This window comes from Nerophis lumbriciformis, linkage group LG28 (genome assembly GCF_033978685.3).
Source record: "Nerophis lumbriciformis linkage group LG28, RoL_Nlum_v2.1, whole genome shotgun sequence".
NCBI lineage: Eukaryota > Metazoa > Chordata > Actinopteri > Syngnathiformes > Syngnathidae > Nerophis > Nerophis lumbriciformis.
The window spans coordinates 499,929-526,354 of record NC_084575.2 but is presented as its reverse complement, the minus strand read 5'-3'; the positions used below and the strand labels follow the sequence as shown (position 1 = coordinate 526,354).

The 26,426-nt window shown below is 39.3% G+C and overlaps 3 protein-coding genes across 3 annotated transcripts in view; 2 read left to right on the top strand and 1 right to left on the bottom strand.

Moving 5' to 3' along the window:
- The window catches only part of LOC133570631 (uncharacterized), a 682,377-nt gene that overhangs the window by 476,224 nt on the left and 179,727 nt on the right, over nt 1-26,426 (top strand). The gene's annotated exons all lie outside the window — the stretch shown is intronic.
- LOC133570638 (uncharacterized) lies at nt 847-9,432 on the top strand. The gene is made up of 3 exons (XM_072916509.1): nt 847-904; nt 2,820-3,080; nt 8,046-9,432. The coding sequence occupies exons 1-3, from the start codon at nt 847-849 to the stop codon at nt 9,350-9,352; spliced, it is 1,626 nt and encodes a 541-aa protein (XP_072772610.1). The 3' UTR covers nt 9,353-9,432.
- On the bottom strand, nt 16,881-22,268 carry LOC140680137 (uncharacterized). Its single transcript, XM_072916508.1, has 2 exons — nt 21,221-22,268; nt 16,881-17,005 (listed from the first exon to the last, which is right to left on the bottom strand). Exons 1-2 carry the CDS (start codon nt 22,266-22,268, stop codon nt 16,881-16,883), a joined length of 1,173 nt encoding a protein of 390 aa, XP_072772609.1.

The window sequence follows — 26,426 nt, the reverse complement described above, 5'->3', positions numbered from 1 at the left end:
AAGTGCTAACAGTTCAAGTTCTTTACTTACTGATTCAGAGAGCACTAATTTAACATCAAACCTCTGCTTAATATATATGGCCACTCCACCACCTTTTCTTTGTCGGTCAGTACGATAGACATTATAGCCATGAATGTAAATATCTTTATCAAGCACAGATTGTTTAAGCCAAGTTTCAGATAAGACTACAATATCAGCATTTGTTGAGTTTATCCAGATCTTTATCATATCCAGTTTAGGGAGTATAAACTCCGAACATTGATATGAATAATCCCAAAACCAGATCTAGTTTTAAAATCTGCAGGTGTAAAACATTGTGTAGGTGTATCAGGGCCTGGATAAGTGTCAACATTTCCTGAGAGCAATAACAATAATATAACTAAACATTTGCGCTTAAAGTTACCATCTTTTGAGTTGGTCTTTAATCTGTGAAAGTAAGTGCTCACAATAGGGGAGGATGCAGTAATGTTGACGTGATCTCTCAAAACAAGGAAACAATAAGAATGAATGGACTCTATCATAGTATGCAGCCATTTAGTTTTGTCCAAAGTCACAGAAATCTTCAACTGAGATAAGGCCGAGGTTATTTTGTAGCTGCCACTATGAATTGTCAAATTATCAAATATGTCAAACTGTGCATCTTGAAGTAGCATAGCTCGTGAGTGGGGGTGACCAGACCCATCTGGGACACCAGTAAAACCACACAAAAGTATAAAACACAATATAATAATTTGTGACATAGTGAGAGGAGAAGTTTCACTTGTTTTACCACTTTTGAAGATGTTAGCAGACAGGGCTAAAGACTAGCAACCAAGGCCGACGGGTGGAAGCCCGTAGACGAAGCCAATGGCTGTAGGCAAACAGCAGGCCGATGGAAGGCTAGTTGGCAGGTCGATGGTGGAAGGTTGGTAGGCAGGTTGACGGTGGAAGGCTAGCAGGCAGGTCGACAGTGGAAGGCTAGCAGGCAGGTCGATGGTGGAAGGCTAGCAGGCAGGTCGATGGTGGAAGGCTAGTAGGCAGGTCGATGGTGGAAGGCTAGCAGGCAGGTCGATGGTGGAAGGCTAGCAGGCAGGTCGACGGTGGAAGGCTAGCAGGCAGGTCGACGGTGGAAGGCTAGCAGGCAGGTCGACGGTGGAAGGCTGGCAGGCAGGTTGATGGTGGAAGGCTAGCAGGCAGGTCGATGGTGGAAGGCTAGTAGGCAGGTCGATGGTGGAAAACTAGTGGCGCGGTTGGTAGAGTGGCCCTGCCTGAGGGTTCCTGGTTCAATCCCCACCTTCTACCAACCTAGTCACGTCTGTTGTGTCCTTGAGCAAGACACTTCATCCTTGCTCCTGATGGGTCGTGGTAAGCGCCTTGCATGGCAGATCCCGCCATTAGTGTGTGAATGAGTGAATGAGACGGGATGAGTTTGCTAAGTACAAAAATGAATCAAAATTTTGGAATGAAAGAAACTGCTGTTCTAAATGTGTCCTCTAGATGTCGCAATAGCAATTCTTTGTATCTTTGTAGATGATGCTATATATGTAAAACACAACTAAAACACACAATGTTAGCGCACCAGTCGGGGAAAATGAGCAAACTACATCAATAACATCCTGTAATTTGATTTTGATATTATTTATTTGTCTTGATAGATTGTAGCTGAGATAGGCTCCAGCGCCCCCCCGCGACCCCAAAGGGAATAAGCGGTAGAAAATGGATGGATGGATGGATGAAAATGAACACCAATGAGTTGACTGATGAACATTATCACATAATTGATTCTGAAAGTGTAAAAAAGGACAACTAAAGATAGAATACTATTGTATGTAAAATAACAACATGATTTGTACATTTTCTGAATGTGTTTGTTCTATTTTTAAACAAAGAAAACAATCTGCAGTTTTCTTTATTTTTACGTTATCTTGCCGTGATTTTACCAGTCCGGCCAACTTGGAGTAGATCTTCCTCCATGTGGCCCCCCATCTAAAATTGGTTTAAACACCCCTGGCCGAGTTGTTCCTGCGAAAAGCAGATACGAGAAAAAAATCCAATTATGAAACGGAATAGATCCCTAAAGATTTGTTGTGTAATATCAAGGATTATCCGTCGGTGGCGTTCCCAGACATGTGGAACTATCTTGAGTTCCAGACGTCATTCTACACCACAAATTATGGTTAAGTTTAGAGATAAAGTTTAGGTGTCATAGACCGTATACAGAATAAAATATTTACACACTTTTTATGGGGACGGCGTGGCGAATTTGGTAGAGTGGCCGTGCCAGCAGTCGGAGGGTTGCTGGTTACTGGGGTTCAATCCCCACCTTCTACCATCCTAGTCACGTCCGTTGTGTCCTTGGGCAAGACACTTCACACCTTGCTCCTGATGGCTGCTGGTTAGCGCCTTGCATGGCAACTCCCGCCATCAGTGTGTGAATGTGTGTGTGAATGGGTGAATGTGGAAATAGTGTCAAAGCGCTTTGAGTACCTTGAAGGTAGAAAAGCGCTATACAAGTATAACCCATTTATAACCCATTTATATCAGTGAGTGTAAAGTTAAGAATGCCTCAATCAATGCTGCCTTGTACTTATAAAACAACTTGCTCCTCATCAAATTTCCAAGTCTGTTTTTGTACTCACTTTAGTCTGTTTTTGTACTCACTTTTGAATGAATTTTAGTGGCTGGGACAAAAGCAAGTATTCCCGTGTTTGTATTGGTTGTTTTGCTACACACTTTTAACACAACACACGAAATAACACAAATATTGTCATTGTGTTAACAGTGTCAGTCTAAAACTATTTATATTCTCTCTTTATCTTATTTACTTATTTACCCAACAGACGTTCAACAGCCCCTTCACATTAAAGAAGAAGAGGATGATCCACAGCCCACCTACATTAAAGAGGAAGAGGGGGATCCACAGCCCACCCATATGAAAGAGGAAGAGGAGGATCCACACATGAAAGAGGAAGAGGAGGGAGAGTGTGTTGTAGGGCAGGAGGAGGACGATGTCAGCAAGTTTCCACTGACTGTTGTCTCTGTGAAGACTGAAGAGCATGAAGACAAAGCACCTGAGTCCTCACAGCTTCATCACAGTCCAAGTAAGCACATATCATTTTATTCTCAGGGCATTCAATCCATCACAACTGGACTGTTCACTTTGTCTTAGAAGACTCATCCAAGTAGGCTTCATCACTTCATGCTCATACACTTCAAGTCTTAAATCTAATCATTGGATTTAAGAGGGGAACTGCACTTTTTGGGGGAATTTTTCTATCGTTCACAATCATTATAAAAGACATGATGGCGGATATAAAAAAAAAAAAAAAATCGCATTCTAAGTAGGGCTGGGCGATATGGCCTTTTATTAATATGTGGATATGTTTAGGCCATGTCACGATACACCATATATATGTGGATATGTTTAGTCCATGTCACGATACACCATATATATGTAAATGGTAAATAAATGTTTATGTAATGCCTGCAGCTAAAAGCAACTGTGTGAGAACGTATACTCCAATATCACCATATGGTCATTTTCTATATCGCACAGAGACAAACCCACGATATATCTAGTATATTCCATACATCACCCAGCCCTAATTATAACTCATAAATGTAAATAAAAGACGACTTGCAATGGAGCCAATGGGAGGTCCTCTATAACCATCCAAAATACACCAACAATACTCCATTTGCATTTTGTGGCTTGAATGTCCACCAAGTGTTAGTTGAGTTGAGTTGACTTGACTTTGAATTTATTTGGAACATGCAAGCATACTACATGATACATCACACATGCATGCATGCAACATAATACATCACACATGCATGCATACAACATAATACATAACACATGCATGCATACAACATGATACATCACACATGCATGCATGCAACATGATACATCACACATGCATGCATACAACATGATACATCACACATGCATGCATACAACATGATACATCACACATGCATGCATACAACATGATACATCACACATGCATGCATACAACATGATACATCACACATGCATGCATACAACATGATACATCACACATGCATGCATACAACATGATACATCACACATGCATGCATACAACATGATACATCACACATGCATGCATACAACATGATACATCACACATGCATGCATACAACATGATACATCACACATGCATGCATACACCATGATACATCACACATGCATGCATACAACATGATACATCACACATGCATGCATACAACATGATACATCACACATGCATGCATACAACATGATACATCACACATGCATGTATACAACATGATACATCACAATTTCCAGTTTGTCTTTTCAACACTTTATAAATAAAGTTGATTTGATTTGATTTGATGTTGGAAAAGGAGTAGGAAGAAGCAGAGTTTATTTAATCCTACCCCTTTTATTTTACATAACAGTTGCTAACACTTTAGTTCACTTCCTGTTCTCAATGTATTCACAATATACTCCATAAGTAATCACAATAAAAATAAATAAATAATAATGAGTGAAGTAAGTTATATTTCATATGGTGAGATGAGTAAGATGATGTAGAAAATGAATGATGGATGAAATAAATTGAGAATGTTTATCTTCTTCTTTGTACTTTGTAAACACTTTAAGTGTGAAGAGTTTCTTGAAGTGGATCATATTAGTACATTGTTTGATTGCTTTGCTTCATCCATTCCATCATTTAATTCCACATACTGATATACTGAAGGTCTTAAGTGTTGTACGTGCATACAAATGTTTTAAATTACATTTTTCTCTGAGATTATATTTCTCCTCTTTTGTTGAGAATTGTTGTACATTCTTGGCTAGCAGGTTATAGTTTGCTTTGTGTATCATTTTAGCTGTTTGCAAATTCACTATGTGGTGGAATTTCAGTATTTTTGATTCAATAAATACTTGCTTTGTGTATCATTTTAGCTGTTTGCAAATTCACTATGTGGTGGAATTTCAGTATTTTTGATTCAATAAATAAAGTGTTTGTATGTTGTCTATATCCAACATGATGTATTATTATAACTGATCTTTTTTGTAACACAGTTAATGAATGAAGTGTACTTTTGTAGTTATTTCCCATATTTTTACACAATAAGTCAGATATGTAACACTAGTGAGCAGTAGAGAATATGAAGTCATTTTTGGTCTAGAACATGTTTTGCTTTATTCATTATTGATGTGTTTCTTGCTACTTTATGTTGTATATTTTTTACATGAGATTTCCAGTTCAATTTATCATCAATTATTATACCTGGACATTTGGTTTCATTTACCGTATTTTTTGGAGTATAAGTCGCACCGGCTGAAAATGCATAATAAAGAAGGAAAAAAACATATATAAGTCGCACTGGAGTATAAGTCGTATTTTTTGGGGAAATGTATTTGATAAAAGCCAACACCAAGAATAGACATTTGAAAGGCAATTTAAAATAAATAAAGAATAGTGAACAACAGGCTGAATAAGTGTACGTTTCATGAGGCATAAATAACCAACTGGTATGTTAACGTAACATATTATGGTAAGAGTCATTCAAATAACTATAACATATAGAACATGCTATACATTTACCAAACAATCTGTCACTCCTAATCGCTAAATTCCATGAAATCTTATACGTCTAGTCTCTTACATGAATGAGATAAATAATATTATTTGATATTTTACGGTAATGTGTTAATAATTTCACACATAAGTCGATCCTGAGTATAAGTCGCACCCCCGGACAAACTATGAAAAAAACTGCGACTTATAGTCCGAAAAATACGGTACTCTTTCAATTTATATTCCGTCTATTTGTGTCTGACTTTCTCTTCTGCTGTTACCAATTAGCATTATTTTACTTTTACTGAGATTCAAATATTGTCAAAGCATCTTTTTAATGTGTTCATTTCTTCTGTTATTATTTGTATTATCTTCTGTGTGTTCTCTCCTGAACAAAACACTGTTGTATCATCTGCAAATAATACCAACTTTAAATCTTTTGTAACTTTACAAATGTCATTTATATAGAGATTGAATAATTGAGGTCCTAGTATCGATCTCTGAGGTACACCACAGGATATATTTAGTGTTGTAGAAGTGTGTTGGCCTAGCTTCACGTATTGTTTCCTGTTGGTTAAATAACTTCTTATCCAGTTTAAAGGGGAACATTATCACAATTTCAGAAGGGTTAAAACCATTAAAAATCAGTTCCCAGTGGCTTATTTTACTTTTCGAAGTTTTTTTTCAAAATTTTACCCATCACGCAATATCCCTAAAAAAGCTTCAAAGTGCCTGATTTTAACCATCGTTATATACACCCGTCCATTTTCCTGTGACGTCACATAGTGATGCCAACACAAACAAACATGGCGGAAAGAACAGCAAGCTATAGCGACATTAGCTCGGATTCAGACTCGGATTTCAGCGGCTTAAGCGATTCAACAGATTACGCATGTATTGAAACGGATGGTTGTAGTGTGGAGGCAGGAAGCGAAAACGAAATTGAAGAAGAAACTGAAGCTATTGAGCCATATCGGTTTGAACCGTATGCAAGCGAAACCGACGAAAACGACACGACAGCCAGCGACACGGGAGAAAGCGAGGACGAAATCGGCGATCGCCTTCTAACCAACGATTGGTATGTGTTTGTTTGGCATTAAAGGAAACTAACAACTATGAACTAGGTTTACAGCATATGAAATACATTTGGCAACAACATGCACTTTGAGAGTGCAGACAGCCCAATTTTCATCAATTAATATATTCTGTAGACATACCCTCATCCACTCCCATTTCCTGAAAGCTGATCTGTCCAGTCCAGTTGAAAATGCATCTGCTTTGAGTGTCGCAGGATATCCACACATTCTTGCCATCTCTGTCGTAGCATAGCTTTCGTCGGTAAAGTGTGCGGAACAAACGTCCAATTTCTTGCCACTTTGGCATCTTTGGGCCACTGGTGCAACTTGAATCCGTCCCTGTTCGTGTTGTTACACCCTCCGACAACACACCGACGAAGCATGATGTCTCCAAGGTACGGAAAACAGTCGAAAAAACGGAAAATAACAGAGCTGATTTGACTCGGTGTTTGAGAAAATGGTGGATTGCTTCCCGATGTGACGTCACAACGAGAGAGCGAATATTAGAAAGGCGTTTAATTGGCCAAAATTCACCCATTTAGAGTTCGGAAATTGGCTAAAAAAATATATGGTCTTTTTTCTGCAACATCAAGGTATATATTGACGCTTACATAGGTCTGGTGATAATGTTCCCCTTTAAGAAACATGGAATTGGGATTTCTGTCTATGAGCTCACTCAAGTCCTCAACTGATCCATCATCTGCATTTGGAAATCTTTGTTCCACATTTTTTCCGATATTAACAAAGTAATCATTAAAACGTTCAACTATTTGGTTCATATTGTCATTTTTTGTATTTCTATGTAGAAAGTACTGGGGGTAATCTTTCTTAGCAGCATTTTTAATGATGCTATTTAGGATGCCCCATGTTGCTCTCATGTTGTTTCTGTTCTTCTTTAATAATTGTCTGTCATATTCCTTCTTACATGTTCCTAGTATACCAATTAGATTCTTTTTATATTTATTATACTTATTTTCTGCCTCTATAGATGTCTGTGTTATTAATATTCCATATAATGTCTTTTTTTTGTGACAAGCATTTTTCAGTCCTTTTGTCATCCATGGTTGGTTGTTTTTCTTTTGCTTCTTACTAACTTCTTTCCATGGACAACATAAACATTGATATTATACATGTGGGCCAATATATATATATATATATATATATATATGTATATATATATATATATATATATATATATATAATTGATGTGGCAAGCTACTTTTGCAGTGTAGCTTGTAGTGTAGCGTGCTAGAATTCTCTGAGGATAGCTTAGGTCCATTTAATTGAGAGTAACTTGTAGCTTAGCTTACTACATTGTCCAGGTAGCTTGCCCATCACTGTCTATTTGGCCTAGCTCACATGTCAATAGTTTGAATACTGCAAACTTCAATACAGTAACACCTCATTTGTTCTGCAGACGTCCAGCGGGTGTCAGCGGGGAGTCATGAAGAGGAGTGGCACACCAGTGTGGGACAGAAGGAGCTACAGGCCCCCTCCCACATTAAAGAGGAGCAGCTTCATGATGAAGATGAAGCTCAGTCCTTACAGCTTCATCACAGTCAAAGTGAGGAGAACAGAGGGGCGGAGCTTGTAAGTCAACACATCACAGAAGCTGATGGAGAGCATTGTGAAGATATCAAGTCAGAACCAGACAGCATCTTTGCTCCACTGTCAGACATGGACCACATGATGTCACACTCTTCTGATCACAGTGACCACATCCAAAAACCTTTGGAGAGTAAAAATGACTCTAAAGGTGATACGAGACATCACACTAACAACAAACACGTTGACAGCTCTGAATGTGGGAAATTATTTAGATGGAAGAGTCATTTTACAGTACACATGAGAATACATACTGGAGAGAAACCTTTTACTTGCTCTGTTTGTAAGAAAAGTTTCTACACAAAGCAAAGCATGACCACACACATGAGAACACACACTGGAGAGAAACCTTTTACTTGCTCCGTTTGTAAGAAGAGTTTCTCCAGAAAGGTACACATGACCACACACATGAGAACACACACTGGAGAGAAACCTTTTGCTTGCTCAGCTTGTGCTAAAAGATTCAACAATAAGAATGACATGATATTACACATGAGAACACACACAGGTGAGAAACTTTTTACTTGCTCTGTTTGTAAGAAGAGTTTCTCCAGAAAGGAACAAGTGACCACACACATGAGAACACACACTGGAGAGAAACCTTTTACTTGCTCTGTTTGTAAGAAGAGTTTCTACAGCAAGCAAATCATGACCACACACATGAGGAGGACACACACTGGAGATAAACATTTTGTTTGCTCAGCTTGTGCTAAAAGATTCAACACTAAGATTGAAATGATATTACACATGAGAACACACACAGGTGAGAAACCCTTTACTTGCTCTGTTTGTAAGAAGAGTTTCTCTAGAAAGCCACACATGACCAGACACATGAGAACACACACTGGAGAGAAACCTTTTTCTTGCTCAGCTTGTGCTAAAAGATTCAACACTAAGAATAACATGATATTACACATGAGAACACACACAGGTGAGAAACCCTTTACTTGCTCTGTTTGTAAGAAGACTTTCTCCACAAAGCAACGCATGACCAGACACATGAGAATACACACTGGAGAGAAACCGTTTAGTTGCACTGTGTGTGATAAGATGTTCAGGTTTAAGAATCAGGTCAGTAGACACAAGTGTGTAACAGTCATGGAAGCTGCAGGGATGTAAAAACACTTAAACAGTGATTGTGCTAAATGTAGTTTAAAAACACAGCATGTTTAATATGAATGTATATTTGATGTTGTATGTAGTGCTTCTCATCTTCTAGTCTTATATGTTGTCCTGTACTTACTTTTTAAAGGGGGACATTATCACAATTTCAGAAGGGTTAAAACCATTAAAAATCAGTTCCCAGTGGCTTATTTTATTTTTCGTAGTTTTTTTTCAAAATTTTACCCATCACGCAATATCCCTAAAAAAAGCTTCAAAGTGCCTGATTTTAACCATCGTTATATACACCCGTCCATTTTCCTGTGATGTCACACAGTGAAGCCAACACAAACAAACATGGCGGAAAGAACAGCAAGCTATAGCGACATTAGCTCGGATTCAGCGGTTTAAGCAATTCAACAGATTACGCATGTATTGAAACGGATGGTTGTAGTGTGGAGGCAGGTAGCGAAAACGAAATTGAATAAGAAACTGAAGCTATTGAGCCATATCGGTTTGAACCGTATGCAAGCGAAACCGACGAAAACGACACGACAGCCAGCGACACGGGAGAAAGCGAGGACGAATTCGCCTTCTAACCAACGATTGGTATGTGTTTGTTTGGCAGTAAAGGAAACTAACAACTATGAACTAGGTTTACAGCATATGAAATACATTTGGCAACAACATGCACTTTGAGAGTGCAAACAGCCCAATTTTCATCAATTAATATATTCTGTAGACATACCCTCATGTCAGCAGGCCAGGGAAGCTAGGGTCGATATTCTTCTCTTGATCATCTTCCGGACGGTGTGAGCCAAGACATCCAGGGGGTTTAGCTTGCTCGTCTGTGGGAACAAACTGCCGCCATTGCTTGCCGTGCTAGCGAGGTCCTTTGTCCCTGAATTGCTCACACACTCCGGCAGATTCAATGGGGGTCTGGCGGCAGATTTCTTTGACTTTATGGTTGGAAATGCATCTGCTTTGAGTGTCGCAGGATATCCACACATTCTTGCCATCTCTGTCGTAGCATAGCTTTCGTCGGTAAAGTGTGCGGAACAAACGTCCAATTTCTTGCCACTTTGGCATCTTTGGGCCACTGGTGCAACTTGAATCCGTCCCTGTTGGTGTTGTTACACCCTCCGACAACACACCGACGAGGCATGATGTCTCCAAGGTACGGAAAACAGTCGAAAAAACGGAAAATAACAGAGCTGATTTGACTCGGTGTTTGAGAAAATGGCGGATTGCTTCCCGATGTGACGTCACGTGGTGACGTCATTGCTCCGAGAGCGAATATTAGAAAGGCGTTTTATTCGCCAAAATTCACCCATTTAGAGTTAAAAAATATATGGTCTTTTTTCTGCAACATCAAGGTATATATTGACGCTTACATAGGTCTGGTGATATTGTTCCCCTTTAAAATAAACGAAAATGAGAAGCTATATTATCTATCAACTGTTAATGCAAATGAAGATCAGTGTAAAGTTTGTCATGACGTACAAACATGGCACAAGATTCTAGGGCACTGCAACTATGATGATGTAATCAAACTCCAAACTGTGGACAAAGGTATGGTAATTAAGGGAAATGTTGTTAAGCCAGATCAGATGTGTGAAATATGTACAAAAGGCAAGTTTACCCAAATGAGGAATAGGGAGCTAGATGCTAAAGCAAATAAACCCCTGGAGTTAATCCATACAGACCTAGCAGGGCCAATGAAAACTGAAAGCATAGAAGGACACAAATACGCACAATGTTTCACAGATGACTATTCAGGTGCTGTATTAGTATATTTTCTTAAGTCAAAAAGTGATGCAGTAGCTGCAACAGAAAAGTTCTTAGCAGATGTAGCACCCTATGGAGATGTGAAGTGTATACGTTCAGACAACGGCACTGAGTTTACAAACAGAGAGTTCCAAATGTTACTAACAAAGAACAAAATAAGACATGAGCCTTATTCGCCACACCAAAATGGCACAGCAGAGAGAGAATGGCGAACACTGTTTGACATGGCTAGATGCTTACTGATAGAAAGCAAACTACCAAACTTGTTGTGGAACTATGCCATTCAAACAGCAGCTCATGTTAGAAACAGGTGTTACAATAGACGGACTAAGAAAACAGCATATGAGTTACTTACAGGAAAAGTACCAAATGTGTCACAAATGCAAAAGTTTGGGTCTACATGTTTTAGTTACAAACAAGAAAAAGGAAAACTAAACTCCAAAAGTGAGCAGGGCATTTTCATAGGATATGATAAAAACAGCCCAGCCTTCCTTGTATATTATCCAGAAATGGAAAAGGTCCAAAAGATCAGATTGGTGAGATTCGCAACCAAAACAAGTGTAGAGAGAGACACACAAACTTGGGAGCCATACGCAGGACATGACATTGGCAACAGAGACAATGCAGTCTGTGACAGTGACCAGAAGGATGAGGACAGAGTTCAACCTGAAAACAGAACTGAGGATTTAAATGAGCAGGAAGATGTGGAACAGTCAGCGGCAAATGCCGAAACAGAAATCAGAAAGAATCCATTCAGGATAAAACAAAAGCCAGCTTATTTACAAGATTTTGAGACTGATGATTCATTGGACAGATTACAAACATGCGTTGATTTCTGTTATCGAGCAGTTTGTGACATTCCAGAAACTTATCAGGAAGCCGTGTTATCATCCAAGTCAATGCACTGGAAAAACGCCATGGATGAGGAGATGAACTCACTAGTGGAAAATGACACATTCCAGTTGACTGACTTACCACCAGGTAAGCGAGCTTTAAAAGCGAAGTGGGTTTATGCACTCAAAACAGACACAGATGCATCTAATAAATATAAGGCGAGATTTGTTGCCAAAGGATACGACCAGAAAGTAGGAACAGATTACGAAGCCACGTTTTCACCGACAGCTGACATATTAAGTGTAAGAATTCTCATGCAGAAGGCGGCACAGGAGGACTTAATCTTACATCAGATGGACGTGAAGACCGCATATCTGCACGCACCCATAGACTGTGAAATCTATTTAGAACAACCACAAGGATACGAGAAAATCTCTAACACTGGTGAAAAACTGGTATGTAAACTGAACAAATCATTGTATGGACTCAAACAGTCGGGCAGAAACTGGAATACAGTGTTACACACCCATTTATGTGAAAATGAATTGATGCAGATCATTGTGTGTATACAAGAGAAAAATATGGTCAAAAGGTAATACTTATTATTTGGGTAGATGACCTTATTTTAGCTGCTTCAAGTGAAAAATCAATGCAGGATGTAAAAAGAATGTTAACTCAGAGATTCAAAATGAAGGATTTGGGAATCCTAAAACATTTCTTAGGAATAGACTTTGCACAAACAAATGGACTAGTCAAAATGTCACAAGAGAGATATGTGAAAAAGGTTTTACAAAGGTTTGATATGGAAAATTGTAAACCAAGAGAAACTCCTTGTGAACCAAAACTTGATTACGCAGAAAATGCTGAAAAGTTGAAACAACCAAGACAGTACAGAGAAGCAGTGGGAAGTTTAATTGACTTATCCACATGCACTCGACCTGACATAAGCTTTGTTGTGAGTAAACTATCTCAAGACTTTAATGAACCTACTATGGAACATTGGAATACAGTGAAACATGTATTCAGATACCTAAAAGGTACATCAGAACAAGGACTTAACTTCAAGAAGAATGTAACTGAAAGACTCGGTCTGACAGTTTACTGTGATGCAAGTTGGGCATCAAATGAAACAGACAGACGTAGCACATCAGGCTATTGTGCAACTTTGTGTGAAGGCAGTTCATTCATTTCATGGAAGACAAGAAAACAACCAACAGTAGCTCTTTCTACCTGTGAAGCAGAGTACATTTCGTTAGCTTCAGCTATACAGGAGTGTCTTTACATTGAACAGCTACTAAAAGGACTTGATAACTATCAATATGTTAAAACAAAAGTGTACGAAGATAACCAAGGTACGATTGCACTCACTAAAAATCCTGTTAACAGACAAAGATGCAAACACATTGATGTGAAATACCATTTCATAAGAGACATTGTTGCTACTGGTAGGGTATTACTGGAATATTGCCCAACAGAACAAATGGTTGCTGATATCCTGACAAAACCAGCTACTAAACAGAAGTTGAAATGTTTTTCACAGAATATTTTTGGCATTTTGGGATAAAGACTAGAAGGAGGGATCTTAACAAAACAGGATGATGGAAGATGTTCTTGAAATATTGTTTACAAATTGGTTTAACACAGTGAGCTAATAGCGAGTGGGGGTGTTAAGATTGTATATATCTGCGCTTTTACTCTGTGGAGCTTTGTTGTAGAGGCTGGATGTTGTAGCGCATGTTCTCCACTTGGGGCGCTCTGGTGCTGTGTAGTGTTTAACACCGCAGCAGTTGTGTGTTCAACAGAAGAAGAAGAATAAAGTATCCTCGGTGAGAGGACGTTGATGATCGGACTCGATGAAAGTGTCGTTCATGTGCACGCATAAAGAGCTCCATTAAGCTCAAACACCTTAACACATACCATACCAACTTTATTTATAAAGCCCTTTAAAAAGAAGCACAGTTGAAGAACAAAGGGCTGAACACCACAAAGAAATAGAGGCAAAGCACAGACTAAAAAATAACATTTAAAACAGAAGTAAAATACACATTGATAAAGCAAATACAAATTATCCTAAGAACAATTTGTTAGATAAAAAGCAGTTAAAAAGTTAAAAACGGTTAAAAAAGTTAAAAACAGTTTACATCTCATGCTGGGTTAAAAGCCAGTGAATAAAAATGGGTTTTAAGAAGGTTCTTAAAGGCCTACTGAAAGCCACTACTACCAGTCTGATAGTTTATATATCAATGATGAAATCTTAACATTGCAACACATGCCAATGCAATTTTAAATTTCCCAGGAAACTTCCGGTTGAAAACGTCTAGGTATGATGACGTTTGCGCGTGACGTCACGGGTTGAAGTGGAAGTATTGGGACACCATTGTATCCAATACAAACAGCTCTGTTTTCATCGCAAAATTCCACAGTATTCTGGACATCTGTGTTGGTGAATCTTTTGCAATTTGTTCAATGAACAATGGAGACAGCAAAGAAGAAAGCTGTAGGTGGGATCGTGTATTAGCGTCTGGCTGCAGCAACACAACCAGGAGGACTTTGACTTGGATAGCAGATGCGTGACCGTGACTACAGCTTTGGCTTCCAAACATTTGATCTCTTGCCCGTACGTGCGTGTCGCTATGTGCATGTCACCAGAGGTGGGTAGTAACGCGCTACATTTACTCCGTTACATCTACTTGAGTAAGTTTTGGGATAAATTGTACTTCTAAGAGTAGTTTTAATGCAACTTACTTTTACTTTTACTTGAGTATATTTATAGAGAAGAAACGCTACTTTTACTCCGCTACTTTTATCTACATTCAGCTCGCTACTCGCTACTAATTTTTTATCCATCTGTTAATGCACGCTTTGTTTGTTTTGGTCTGTCAGACAGACCTTCATAGTGCCTGCGTTACTGGTGACGTTTCACTCCGTTCCACCAATAAAATGCAGTCACTAGTGACGTTCACTCCGTTCCACCAATCAAATGCAGTCACTGGTGACGTTGGACCAATCAAACAGAGCCAGGCGGTCACATGACCTGACTTAAACAAGTTGAAAAACGTATTGGGGTGTTACCATTTAGTGGTCAATTGTACGGAATAAGTACTGTACTGTGCAATCTACTAATACAAGTTCCAATCAATCAATCAAAAGTGTGAAGGAAAAAAGACCATTTTTTATTTTAACCGTACATCCCGTCAAAAGCCTAAAGACTGACTGCACAGTTCCTGTCTTCACAATAAAAGTGCCGCTCCATCGCGCCTGCGCTTTCAAAATAAGAGTCTCCGAAAGCCAGTGCAAACAAGCTAGCAAGCTACGGAGTTTGCCGCCAATGTATTTCTTGTAAAGTGTATAAAAACGAATATGGAAGCTGGACAAATAAGAAGCCAAAAACCAACCACTTTCATGTGGTATTAGACAGAAAGGAGGAACTTTTTTCCTCCTCCATTTGAAAACGTGGACGTTATCATCACTACTGTCTGATTACAATCAATGCAAGTCATCAGAATCAGGTAATACACCAACTTATACTCTTGTTTTCATGAAAGAAAGGAATATATATGTGTTAAACATGCATGTATATTCATTAAAACACCTTTAACATGTAAACAAAAATAATAAATATAAATTATATACTGTATATATCAATGTATGTATACATATATATATATATATATATATATATATATATATATATATATATATATATATATATATGTGTGTGTGTGTGTGTGTGTATGTTACTCATCAGTTACTCAGTACTTGAGTAGTTTTTTCACAACATACTTTTTACTTTTACTCAAGTAAATATTTGGGTGACTACTCCTTACTTTTACTTGAGTAATAAATCTCTAAAGTAACAGTACTCTTACTTGAGTACAATTTCTGGCTACTCTACCCACCTCTGCATGTCACGTACGTAACTTTGGGGAAATATATGTTTCTTGCTTACTTGCCAGGGTGTCGCCGAAAGCTACAATGCCTGCCGCCGCCGCGCCGCTGTCCTCACCTGTCTGGGTTGACTTCCTCCGTCTCCGGGCCGCCGACCGCATCGATGATCGGGTGAAGTCCTTCGTCGCGCCGTCGATCGCTGGAACGCAGGTGAGCACGGGTGTTGATGAGCAGATGACAGCTGGCGTAGGTGGAGAGCTAGTGTTTTTAGCACAGCTCTGTCGAGGTCCCGTAGCTAAGTTAGCGTCAATGGCGTTGTTAGCAACAGCTTTGCTAGGCTTCGACAGGCGGTACAGCATTAACCGTGTGGTTACAGGTCCAGGGTTTGGTAGTATTGTTGATATTCTGTCTATCCTTCCAATCAGGGGCTTATTTATTTTGTTTCTATCTGCAGTTAAGCATGATGCTATCACGTTAGCTTCGTAGCTAAAGTGTTTTGCCGATGTATTGTCGTGGAGATAAAAGTCACTGTGAATGTCCATTTCGCGTTCTCGACTCTCATTTTCAAGAGGATATAGTTTCCGAGGTGGTTTAAAATACAAATCCGTGATCCACAATAGTAAAAGGAGAACGTGTGGAATCCAATGAGCCCTTGTACCTAAGTTACGGTCAGAGGGAAAAAAAGATGCGTCCTGCACTGCACTCTAATCCTTCACTCTCACGTTCCTCATCCACAAATCTTTCATCCTGGCTCAAATTAATGGGGTAATCGTCGCTTTCTCGGTCCCAATCGCTCTCGCTGCTGGTGTAAACAATGGGGAAATGTGAGGAGCTCTACAACCTGTGACGTCACGCTACTTCCGGTACAGGTAAGGCTTTTTTTTATCAGCGACCAAAAGTTGCAAACTTTATCGTCGATGTTCTCTACTAAATCCTTTCAGCAAAAATATGGCAATATTGCGAAATGATCAAGTATGACACATAGAATGGATCTGCTATCCCCGTTGAAATAAGAACATTTCATTTCAGCAGGCCTTCAAACAGCTCTGCTTGTGTGCAAGTGTTTCATTGGTCTTGTGCCAAAGTACATCTCTGACATGTGAGAGCCATATGAAGCATCTCCTGCTCTGGGAACTTCAATGAGTGGTCTCCTGTTGGTACCTAGAGTCAGGGTCAACCATCATTTGTCTTATGTTATAATCTAAATTGAAGTGTTTTTATACTTCCAACGTGTGTAGATGAGATATTTGTCAGTTTTCTTATTGGTTTAGTAAGTGTTTTCAGGCTGGATTTGAACTTTGCCAATGTTAATGCCTGTCTCACATCTTTAGGAATATGATTGTAGATTTTAGGAGCATAAAAGTGAAACATGACTCCGGCCACCAGCAGGAGAACACTCACTGAGGTTCCCAGAGCTGGGAATGGTTCATGTGACTCTAGCATGTCATAGAAGAAGATGAACATATACTAGTACAACAGCAGAGATGTTTTACACTCTATTCTTCTGAGCAAACTACTAATATGCTCATATTTGCGGGTTGTGTCAGGACTGGAGCAGCAGCATTGTGGATGTACTGCAGCTGCTCTACAGCTTGTTTAGAGAGCCCAGTGAGACGCTCTCAACTGCTGGAGACAACGGCATGGATGATTGACAATTTTTGTCATAATAATGCTTTCCATTATTCCATCTCATTTGAAATATTTCCATTACTTCAAATTAATTATAACAAATATTATTCAAAGTTGCAGCCACAGAAATTTGAGTTCCATCCACCCATTGATTTTTTTTTCTTTAAAGGGGAACATTATCAGCAGACCTATGTAAGCGTCAATATATACCTTGATGTTGCAGAAAAAAGACCATATATTTTTTTAACCGATTTCCGAAGTCTAAATGGGTGAATTTTGGGGAATTAAACGCCTTTCTATTATTCGCTCTCGGAGCGATGACGTCACAACGTGACGTCACATCGGGAAGCAATCCGCCATTTTCTCAAACACTGAGTCAAATCAGCTCTGTTATTTTCCGTTTTTTCGACTGTTTTCCGTACCTTGGAGACATCATGCCTCGTCGGTGTGTTGTCGGAGGGTGTAACAACACCAACACGGACGGATTCAAGTTGCACCAGTGGCCCAAAGATGCGAAAGTGGCAAGAAATTGGACGAAATGTGTTCAAAATACCAGGGTGTTGGGGAAAGCCGACGAAATGGTCAGTCGTTTGTTCCGCACACTTTATCGACGAAAGCTATGCTACGACAGAGATGGCAAGAATGTGTGGATATCCTGCGACACTCAAAGCAGATGCATTTCCAACGATTAAGTCAAAGAAATCTGCCGCCAGACCCCCATTGAATCTGCCGGAGTTTGTGAGCAATTCAGGGACAAAAGACCTCGGTAGCACGGCAAGCAATGGCGGCAGTTTGTTCCCGCAGACGAGCGAGCTAAACCCCCTGGATGTCTTGGCTCACACCGTCCCTTATGCCACCGAAGATGATCAAGAGAAGAATATCGACCCTAGCTTCCCTGGCCTGCTGACATCAACTCCAAAACTGGACAGATCAGCTTTCAGGAAAAGAGAGCGGATGAGGGTATGTCTACAGAATATATTAATTGATGAAAATTGGGCTGTCTGCACTCTCAAAGTGCATGTTGTTGCCAAATGTATTTCATATGCTGTAAACCTAGTTCATAGTTGTTAGTTTCCTTTAATGCCAAACAAACACATACCAATCGTTGGTTAGAAGGCGATCGCCGAATTCGTCCTCGCTTTCTCCCGTGTCGCTGGCTGTCGTGTTGTTTTCGTCAGTTTCGCTTGCATACGGTTCAAACCGATATGGCTCAATAGCTTCAGTTTCTTCTTCAATTTGGTTTTCGCTACCTGCCTCCACACTACAACCATCCGTTTCAATACATGCGTAATCTGTTGAATCGCTTAAGCCGCTGAAATCCGAGTCTGAATCCGAGCTAATGTCGCTATAGCTTGCTGTTCTATCCGCCATGTTTGTTTGTGTTGGCATCACTATGTGACGTCACAGGAAAATGGACGGGTGTATATAACGATGGTTAAAATCAGGCACTTTGAAGCTTTTTTTTAGTGATATTGCGTGATGGGAAACATTTGGAAAAAAACTTTGAAAAATAAAATAAGCCACTGGGATCTGATTTTTAATGGTTTTAACCCTTCTGAAATTGTGATAATGTTCCCCTTTAAACATGTCTAAACCATTTTTAAATACAAACAAAATGAATACAGCTCCATTATTCACAACACATTTTAAAAACTAATAGTCATAAAGAAACATGATGGGGGGGATTTATTTGAATATACAATAATACATTTAGCATTTCCAAATGATCAAATGGAAAGACTTCCAAAACATGCTGGTGTAATAGTATATTGTATTTCTTCTTTTTATATTGAACCATTTTTTAAAGATGTCATCAAAAATGTAGTGTAGCAATTCTTTACAGTTAAACTATGATGTCATTAACCTTGATCTCATTTGAAATAATGTGTAGTTGTGATTAGTCATCAGATAATATCATCCATATTACATCTTCTGTTATTCCCAACACTAACGCTGGTGGAAGACGTCATTCTTGAAATGGTAGAAGTCAGTCCTGACAGCATTTCAGAGCAAGGCATGTTTTCATTCAATCTCTTCTCAGCCTTTTTCTGCTTTATAATGAAGGTGAGACAGATTCAAACTTCAACTTCTAAATGACTCATTTTTACATTTGTCTGACTACACTGTGACAACTAAATGAACACACATATTGGAAAATAACTCCATAAGTTGACTTATGGTAGTAGTACAGGTTGAGTTATGGTAGTAGTTAAGTTGACTTGTGATAGTAGTACAGGTTGAGTTATGGTAGTAGTTAAGTTGACTTATGGTAGTAGTACAGGTTGAGTTATGGTAGTAGTTAAGTTGACTTATGGTAGTAGTACAGGTTGACTTGTGGTAGTAGTTAAGTTGACTTATGGTAGTAGTACAGGTTGACTTATGGTAGTAGTTAAGTTGACTTATGGTAGTAGTACAGGTTGAGTTATGGTAGTAGTTAAGTTGACTTATGGTAGTAGTACAGGTTGAGTTATGGTAGTAGTTAAGTTGACTTATGGTAGTAGTACAGGTTGAGTTATGGTAGTAGTTAAGTTGACTTATGGTAGTAGTACAGGTTGAGTTACGGTAGTTGTACAGCTTTTACCTTTAAGCTGATACTGAGGGCGACTGTGTTGACTAGTTTGAGGCGTGCAAATGATAGAATGTGTTAATATGTTTGGATATGACAATCTCTTTATGTGAAGCTATGAAAAGGAAATGAAATGTAGGCTATAGAACATCATGTATGAATGGAACATTGTCACCACACGCACGGCCAAAAACTGTTTGTGTCCTCCATGCAATCGCCCCGAGTGCTCCCACCTGAACCCAATTAAATGACGTTACCATGGCAACCGCACCATAGCAACGGTCCCAACCCTGTCAACACTTCCTGTTTCTCAAGAGGAAGTGGGCGGAGCAATCTGCCGAAAAGGAATTTCAGCATGAACAGAGGCCAGCAATCAATTAGAGAAAACAAAATAAAAACAATATAAACAAATAAGGAAATTTGTCTCCTACAGTATGCAAAGTAAATGTCTGTGGGATGATGTACAATACTGGCTTGTGCCTGACACTCCAAACTTTGATTGATATTGATATTGTTTTGGGGATGTTTAAAAAGAAAACATACATTAAAAATGTTTAAAACCCAATAATGGGAATTTCTGTTTTATCCACGAATGTAAGTTTGTAAAAATACAAAATAAACATCCTTCCACAAACAATTCAGCCTTTTTCTCTCACTTTATATTGCATAAAGGTCTGGGGACATACATATAAAACAATCATCATTTTACAAAAGAGAGTAATAAAGATCATTAATAAAATGGATTATAGAGACCCAACAAATAATTCATAAAGTCACACATTTTAAAATGGTATAAAAGACAAGTGTTCAAATGATGTATAAAGTAAATAATAATATGCTTCCTGAAGTGGTCCAGAAGATGTTTCACATGTGAACCAGTACATATGTATATCATATAAAGGTGATCATCTATGGGATCATTAACAATTAGAAATACAAATATGGAATACTTCAATATTTCAAACTATCTAATCTATAAATGTAGGAGCATATTAAAAAGATAGTTACACAAACAACAATGATGTCACACATGTTATATGTGCTGATGTTGTTAGAAAGTCAACATTAAAGTCTTGACAGTTTATTTCAAATCCTGCAGTTTCATTTGCTGCTGCTGTTCTCACCAGCACACTTGTGTTTCTTACACTGGTACTTAGAAGACAATCTTTCACCACACACACTGCAACTCAACACTTTCTCTCCTGGGTGTCTTCTCATGTGTCTTTTCAAAGATTGCCTTTGTGTAAAACCTTTACCACAAGTTGAACAAGAAAAAGGTTTTTCACCAGTGTGTTTTTTCATGTGCATTTTCACACTCTGACTTTGTGTGAACTCTTTACCACAAGTTGAACAGGAAAAAGGTTTTTCACCAGTGTGTGTTCTCATGTGTACTTTCAAATATTGACTTTTAGTAAAACCTTTACCACAGTTTGAACAGGAAAAGGGTTTTTCACCAGTGTGTGTTCTCATGTGTCCTTTCAAATGTTGACTTTGTGTAAAACCTTTACCACAGGTTGAACAGGAAAAGGGTTTTTCACCAGTGTGTGTTCTCAAGTGTTTTTTGAAAGATTGCCATTGTGTAAAACCTTTACCACAGATTGAACAAGAAAAAGTTTTTTCACTAGTGTGTGTTCTCATGTGTACTTTCAATGTGTGACTTTCTACAAAACTTTTACTACAGATTGAACAGATAAAAGTTTTTTCTCCAGTGTGTGTTCTCATGTGTCTTTTCAGCGAACTATGGTATTTAAAAGTTTTGTGACAGTGAGAACATGTGAAGTGAGTGTTGTCAGTGTGACATGTTGCATCATCTTTAGAGTCTTCATCATCAGTGTCAGGAGAGTGTGACGTTGTGTCCTCACTATCTGATAGTGGAGCTAAGATCTTGTCTGCTTGTGATCCTTCACAGTGGTCTCCATCAGCTTCTGTTGTCATGTGTTGTGTTGAGCTGCTGCTTGGAGGCTCCGCCTCTCTCTTCTCCTCACTTTCACCTTTGACCTCATCATCTTCACTCTTCACAGGGACACCAGTCACTGGGAACTCCACCAGTCCTTCAATATGATCTTCTTCCTGACTAACGCTGTGTTCCTCCTCTTCCTCTTTAATGTGGGGGGTCAGTGAGTCTTCCTCTTCCTTTTTACAGGGCAGGGTCTGTGTCAAAGAGGAAAAAGAGACACCAGAGGGTCCGTGGTGCCTGGTCTTCCTCTTTGGTGGATCCTCCTTCAACATCCTGAAGCTACTCTCCTGTTTTTCAGGCAGAAGTTGTTCTTCACAGACGTCTGCAGGACACAAAATGACAAACATGCTTGACAAATGTCCAGATTTGCTCAGTCACATGAGGCATTCAGTAAGTTTACATGTACTTAAAATAACAAGTTAATGTATGAATTGGCCTGAAAACAAACACACTGCTGTTTACAACATCATTCACAGGAAAAGAAGACCACTTTTTACGAGGGGTGGGCAATATGGCCTAAAATCGGTATTGCCATAAATTCCCTTCTGCCTGAGGTATGATGTATAAAGTTGGAGAAAAGATTAGGTCGTTTACATTGTAAATCTGTATTCCGTATTGTTAGCTCTGCTATGGCGCTACCTTGTGGTCGAGTTCGCTCACTGCGAGTGCAGTGGGTTGAAAGTGCATTTCCTTTTGCTACGTGCCATAAACCCCAAGTATGGTTTCTTCATTTATCTCGCCAAGCAACGTTTGTAAGTGTAACCGGGGATTTCCACTGGATGTGGAACGGCGGCGCCACGGCGACAGACTTAACCACAATTTGTGGTTTAGAATGACGTCTGGAACTCAAGATAGTTCCACATGTCTGGGAACGCCACCGACGGATAATCCTTGATATTACTCAACAAATCTTTAGGGATCTATTCCGTTTCATAATTAGATTTTTTTCTCGTATCTGCTTTTCGCAGGAAGATCTCGGCCAGGGGTGTTTAAACTAATTTTAGATGGGGGGCCACATGGAGGAAGATCTACTCCAAGTTGGCCGGACTGGTAAAATTACAGCAAGATAACGTAAAAATAAAGACAACTGCAGATTGTTTTCTTTGTTTAAAAATAGAACAAACACATTCTGAAAATGTACAAATCATGTTTTTTTTTTTTTTTACATCCAATAGTATTCTATATTTAGTTGTCCTTTTTTACACTTTCAGAATCAATTATGTGATAATGTTCATCAGTCAACTCATTGGTGTTCATTTTCAATCCATCAAGATAAATAAATAATATCAAAATCAAATTACAGGATGTTATTGATGTAGTTTGCTCATTTTCCCCGACTGGTGCGCTAACATCATGTGTTTTAGTTGTGTTTTACATATGTAGCATCATCTACAAAGATACAAAGAATTGCTATTGCGGCATCTGGAGGACACATTTAGAACAGCAGTTTCTTTCATTCAAAAATTGCGACTCATTTTTGTACTTAGCAAACTCATCCCGTCTCATTCACTCATTCACACACTAATGGCGGGATCTGCCATGCAAGGCGCTTACAACGACCCATCAGGAGCAAGGGTGAAGTGTCCTGCTCAAGGACACAACAGACGTGACTAGGTTGGTAGAAGGTGGGGATTGAACCAGGAACCCTCAAGCACGGCCACTCTACCAACCGCGCCACTAGCCTTACACCATAGACCTGCCTACTAGCCTTCCACCATCAACCTGCCTACCAGCCTTCCACCATCGGCCTGACTGCTAGCCTTCCACCATCGACCTGCCTGCTTGCCTTCCACCATCGGCCTGTCTACCAGCCTTCCACCATCGGCCTGTCTACCAGCCTTCCACCATCGGCCTGCCTGCTAGCCTTCCACCATCGACCTGCCTGCTTGCCTTCCACCATCGGCCTGTCTACCAGCCTTCCACCATCGGCCTGTCTACCAGCCTTCCACCATCGACCTGCCTATTAGCCTTCCACCATCGGCCTGCCTGCTAGCCTTCCACCATCGACTTGCCTGCTAGCCTTCCACCATCGACCTGCCTGCTAGCCTTCCACCATCGACCTGCCTACTAGCCTTCCATCGGCCTGCTGTTTGCCTCCAGCCATTGGCTTCGTCTACGGGCTTCCACCCATCGGCCTTGGTTGCTAGTCTTTAGCCCTGTCTGCTAACATCTTCAAAAGTGGTAAAACAAGTGGAACTTCTCCTCTCACTATGTCACATATTATTATATTGTGTTTTATACTTTTGTGTGGTTTTACTGGTGTCCCAAATGGGTCTGGTCACCCCCACTCACGAGCTATGCTACTTCAAGATGCACAGTTTGACATATTTGATAATTTGACATTTCATCATAGTGGCAGCTACAAAATAACCTCGGCCTTATCTCAGTTGAAGATTTCTGTGACTTTGGACAAAACAAAATGGCTGCATACTATGGTAGAGTCCATTCATTCTTATTGTTTCCTTGTTTTGAGAGCTCACGTCAACATTACTGCATCCTCCCCTATTGTGAGCACTTACTTTCACAGATTAAAGACCGACTCAAAAGATGGTAACTTTAAGTGCAAATGTTTAAATATATTATTGTTATTGCTCTCAGGAAATGTTGAGACTAATCCAGGCCTTGATACACCTACACAATGTTTTACACCTGCGGATTTTAAAACTAGATCTGGTTTTGGGATTATTCATATCAATGTTTGGAGTTTACTCCCTAAACTGGATATGATAAAGATCTGGATAAACTCAACAAATGTTGATATTGTAGTCTTATCTGAAACTTGGCTTAAACAATCTGTGCTTGATGAAGATATTTACATTCATGGCTATAATGTCTATCGTACTGACCGACAAAGAAAAGGTGGTGGAGTGGCCATATATATTAAGCAGAGGTTTGATGTTAAATTAGTGCTCTCTGAATCAGTAAGTAAAGAACTTGAACTGTTATCACTTGAAATTGAATTAGCTAGAAATCAACACATTATGGTAGTGGGGTGTTTTAGGCCTCCATCGGACCCTAGTAATTCCCTATCTACTCTTGTGAAGCTTCTGTCTCAACTGAAATACAAGGAAATAGTGATTTGAACTGGGACTGGCTCACATCTGTGTCTGACTCTTTGAAAGCACAGTGTGAATCTCTAAATTTAACACAATTAATTAACTCAGCTACAAGACCTAATCCTAAATGCCCTCAAAAAGCTACACTCATTGACTTAATTCTAACAAATATACCCTTCAAATGTGTTGCATCTGGTGTTTTCCCTAATGATGTGAGTGATCATTGTGTGATTGCAGTAGTGCGAGACACAAGGATTCCTAAAAGCAAGCCTCGTCTTCTTGAAAAACATAATATGAAATTATTTGAGACGCAAGCTTTTTTTACATGACTTGCATCTTTTTAATTGGGATAGAATTGCTCTTTTTGATAATGTTGAACTGGCTTGGAAATATTTTCACGAAAACTTTTTGAGTATAGTGAACAAACATGCCCCTTTTAGAAAATGTAGGGTTAAAGGACGTGACAATCAGTGGTTTACATCGGACCTGTCAGATGTATTGCATGAGCGTAATGCTGATTGGGCCAGGGCACGCAAGTCAGCGTTAGAAGCAGATTGGTTGAATTTTAGACAATTAAGAAATCAATTTACCTCTTTCCTTCGGAAAGTCAAAATTAGAATTGCATTTCTCCACAACAACCTCAAACATCCAAAGAAGTTTGGGAAAATCATCAAATCTTTGTCCGCCTGCTGTAATTCAGTCAATCTCCCACCTAGTATACTTGTTGATGGTGTCAGAGTAAGTGACAGAAGAGAAATGGGTAGTCATTATAATAATCATTTTATTTCCTCTGGTTTTCTCTATAATTCTGACAACTTTACTGAAGTTCCGCTAACTCCGGAAAGAACCGTTGAAAATACCCAGGTTTTTAACTTTATGCCCTTAACCACAACAGAGGTCATGAGGGCTCTAAAACAACTTAAACCTAGAAAGCCAGCTGGCTCAGATAAGTTGGAGCCGTTCTTTTTAAAGTTGGCAGCTGAAATTATAGCTGGACCACTGACTGACAATTTTAACTTTACTCGAATTTCAAATGAAATCCCCTTGGATTGGAAATCTGCCCTTGTAATCCCCCTATTAAAAGGAGGTGACGCTAGTAATCTAAATGATTACAGACCGATCTCTAAACTCTCTGTTCTGGAAAAAGTGATTGAATCCCTTATCAGTGAACAGATAAAAGACTTTTTGGACACCAACTTTATTCTGTCACCATTTCAGTCAGGTTTTGGCAGAAATCACAGTACTGTTACTGCTGCTATGAAGTTTATAAATGATGTAACTGAAGCTCTTGACAAGAAGCAGTGCTGTCTGTCCCTCTTCATTGACTTTTCAAAGGCATTTGATAGTGTTGATCATGTCATTTTAATCAAACGT

Excerpts from the sequence above, each read along its gene's own strand:
- LOC133570638 (XM_072916509.1), top strand. The coding sequence starts at position 847 with ATGGCTGTAGGCAAACAGCAGGCCGATGGAAGGCTAGTTGGCAGGTCG. Across the intron at positions 905-2,819 it reads TGGCAGGTCGATGGTGGAAG|ACGTTCAACAGCCCCTTCAC; the intron begins GTTGGTAGGCAG and ends TTTACCCAACAG. Across the intron at positions 3,081-8,045 it reads ACAGCTTCATCACAGTCCAA|ACGTCCAGCGGGTGTCAGCG; the intron begins GTAAGCACATAT and ends TTTGTTCTGCAG.
- LOC140680137 (XM_072916508.1), bottom strand. The coding sequence starts at position 22,268 with ATGTTGAAGGAGGATCCACCAAAGAGGAAGACCAGGCACCACGGACCC. Across the intron at positions 17,006-21,220 it reads AGAGAAAGTGTTGAGTTGCA|GTACCAACAGGAGACCACTC; the intron begins GTGTGTGTGGTG and ends CCCTGACTCTAG.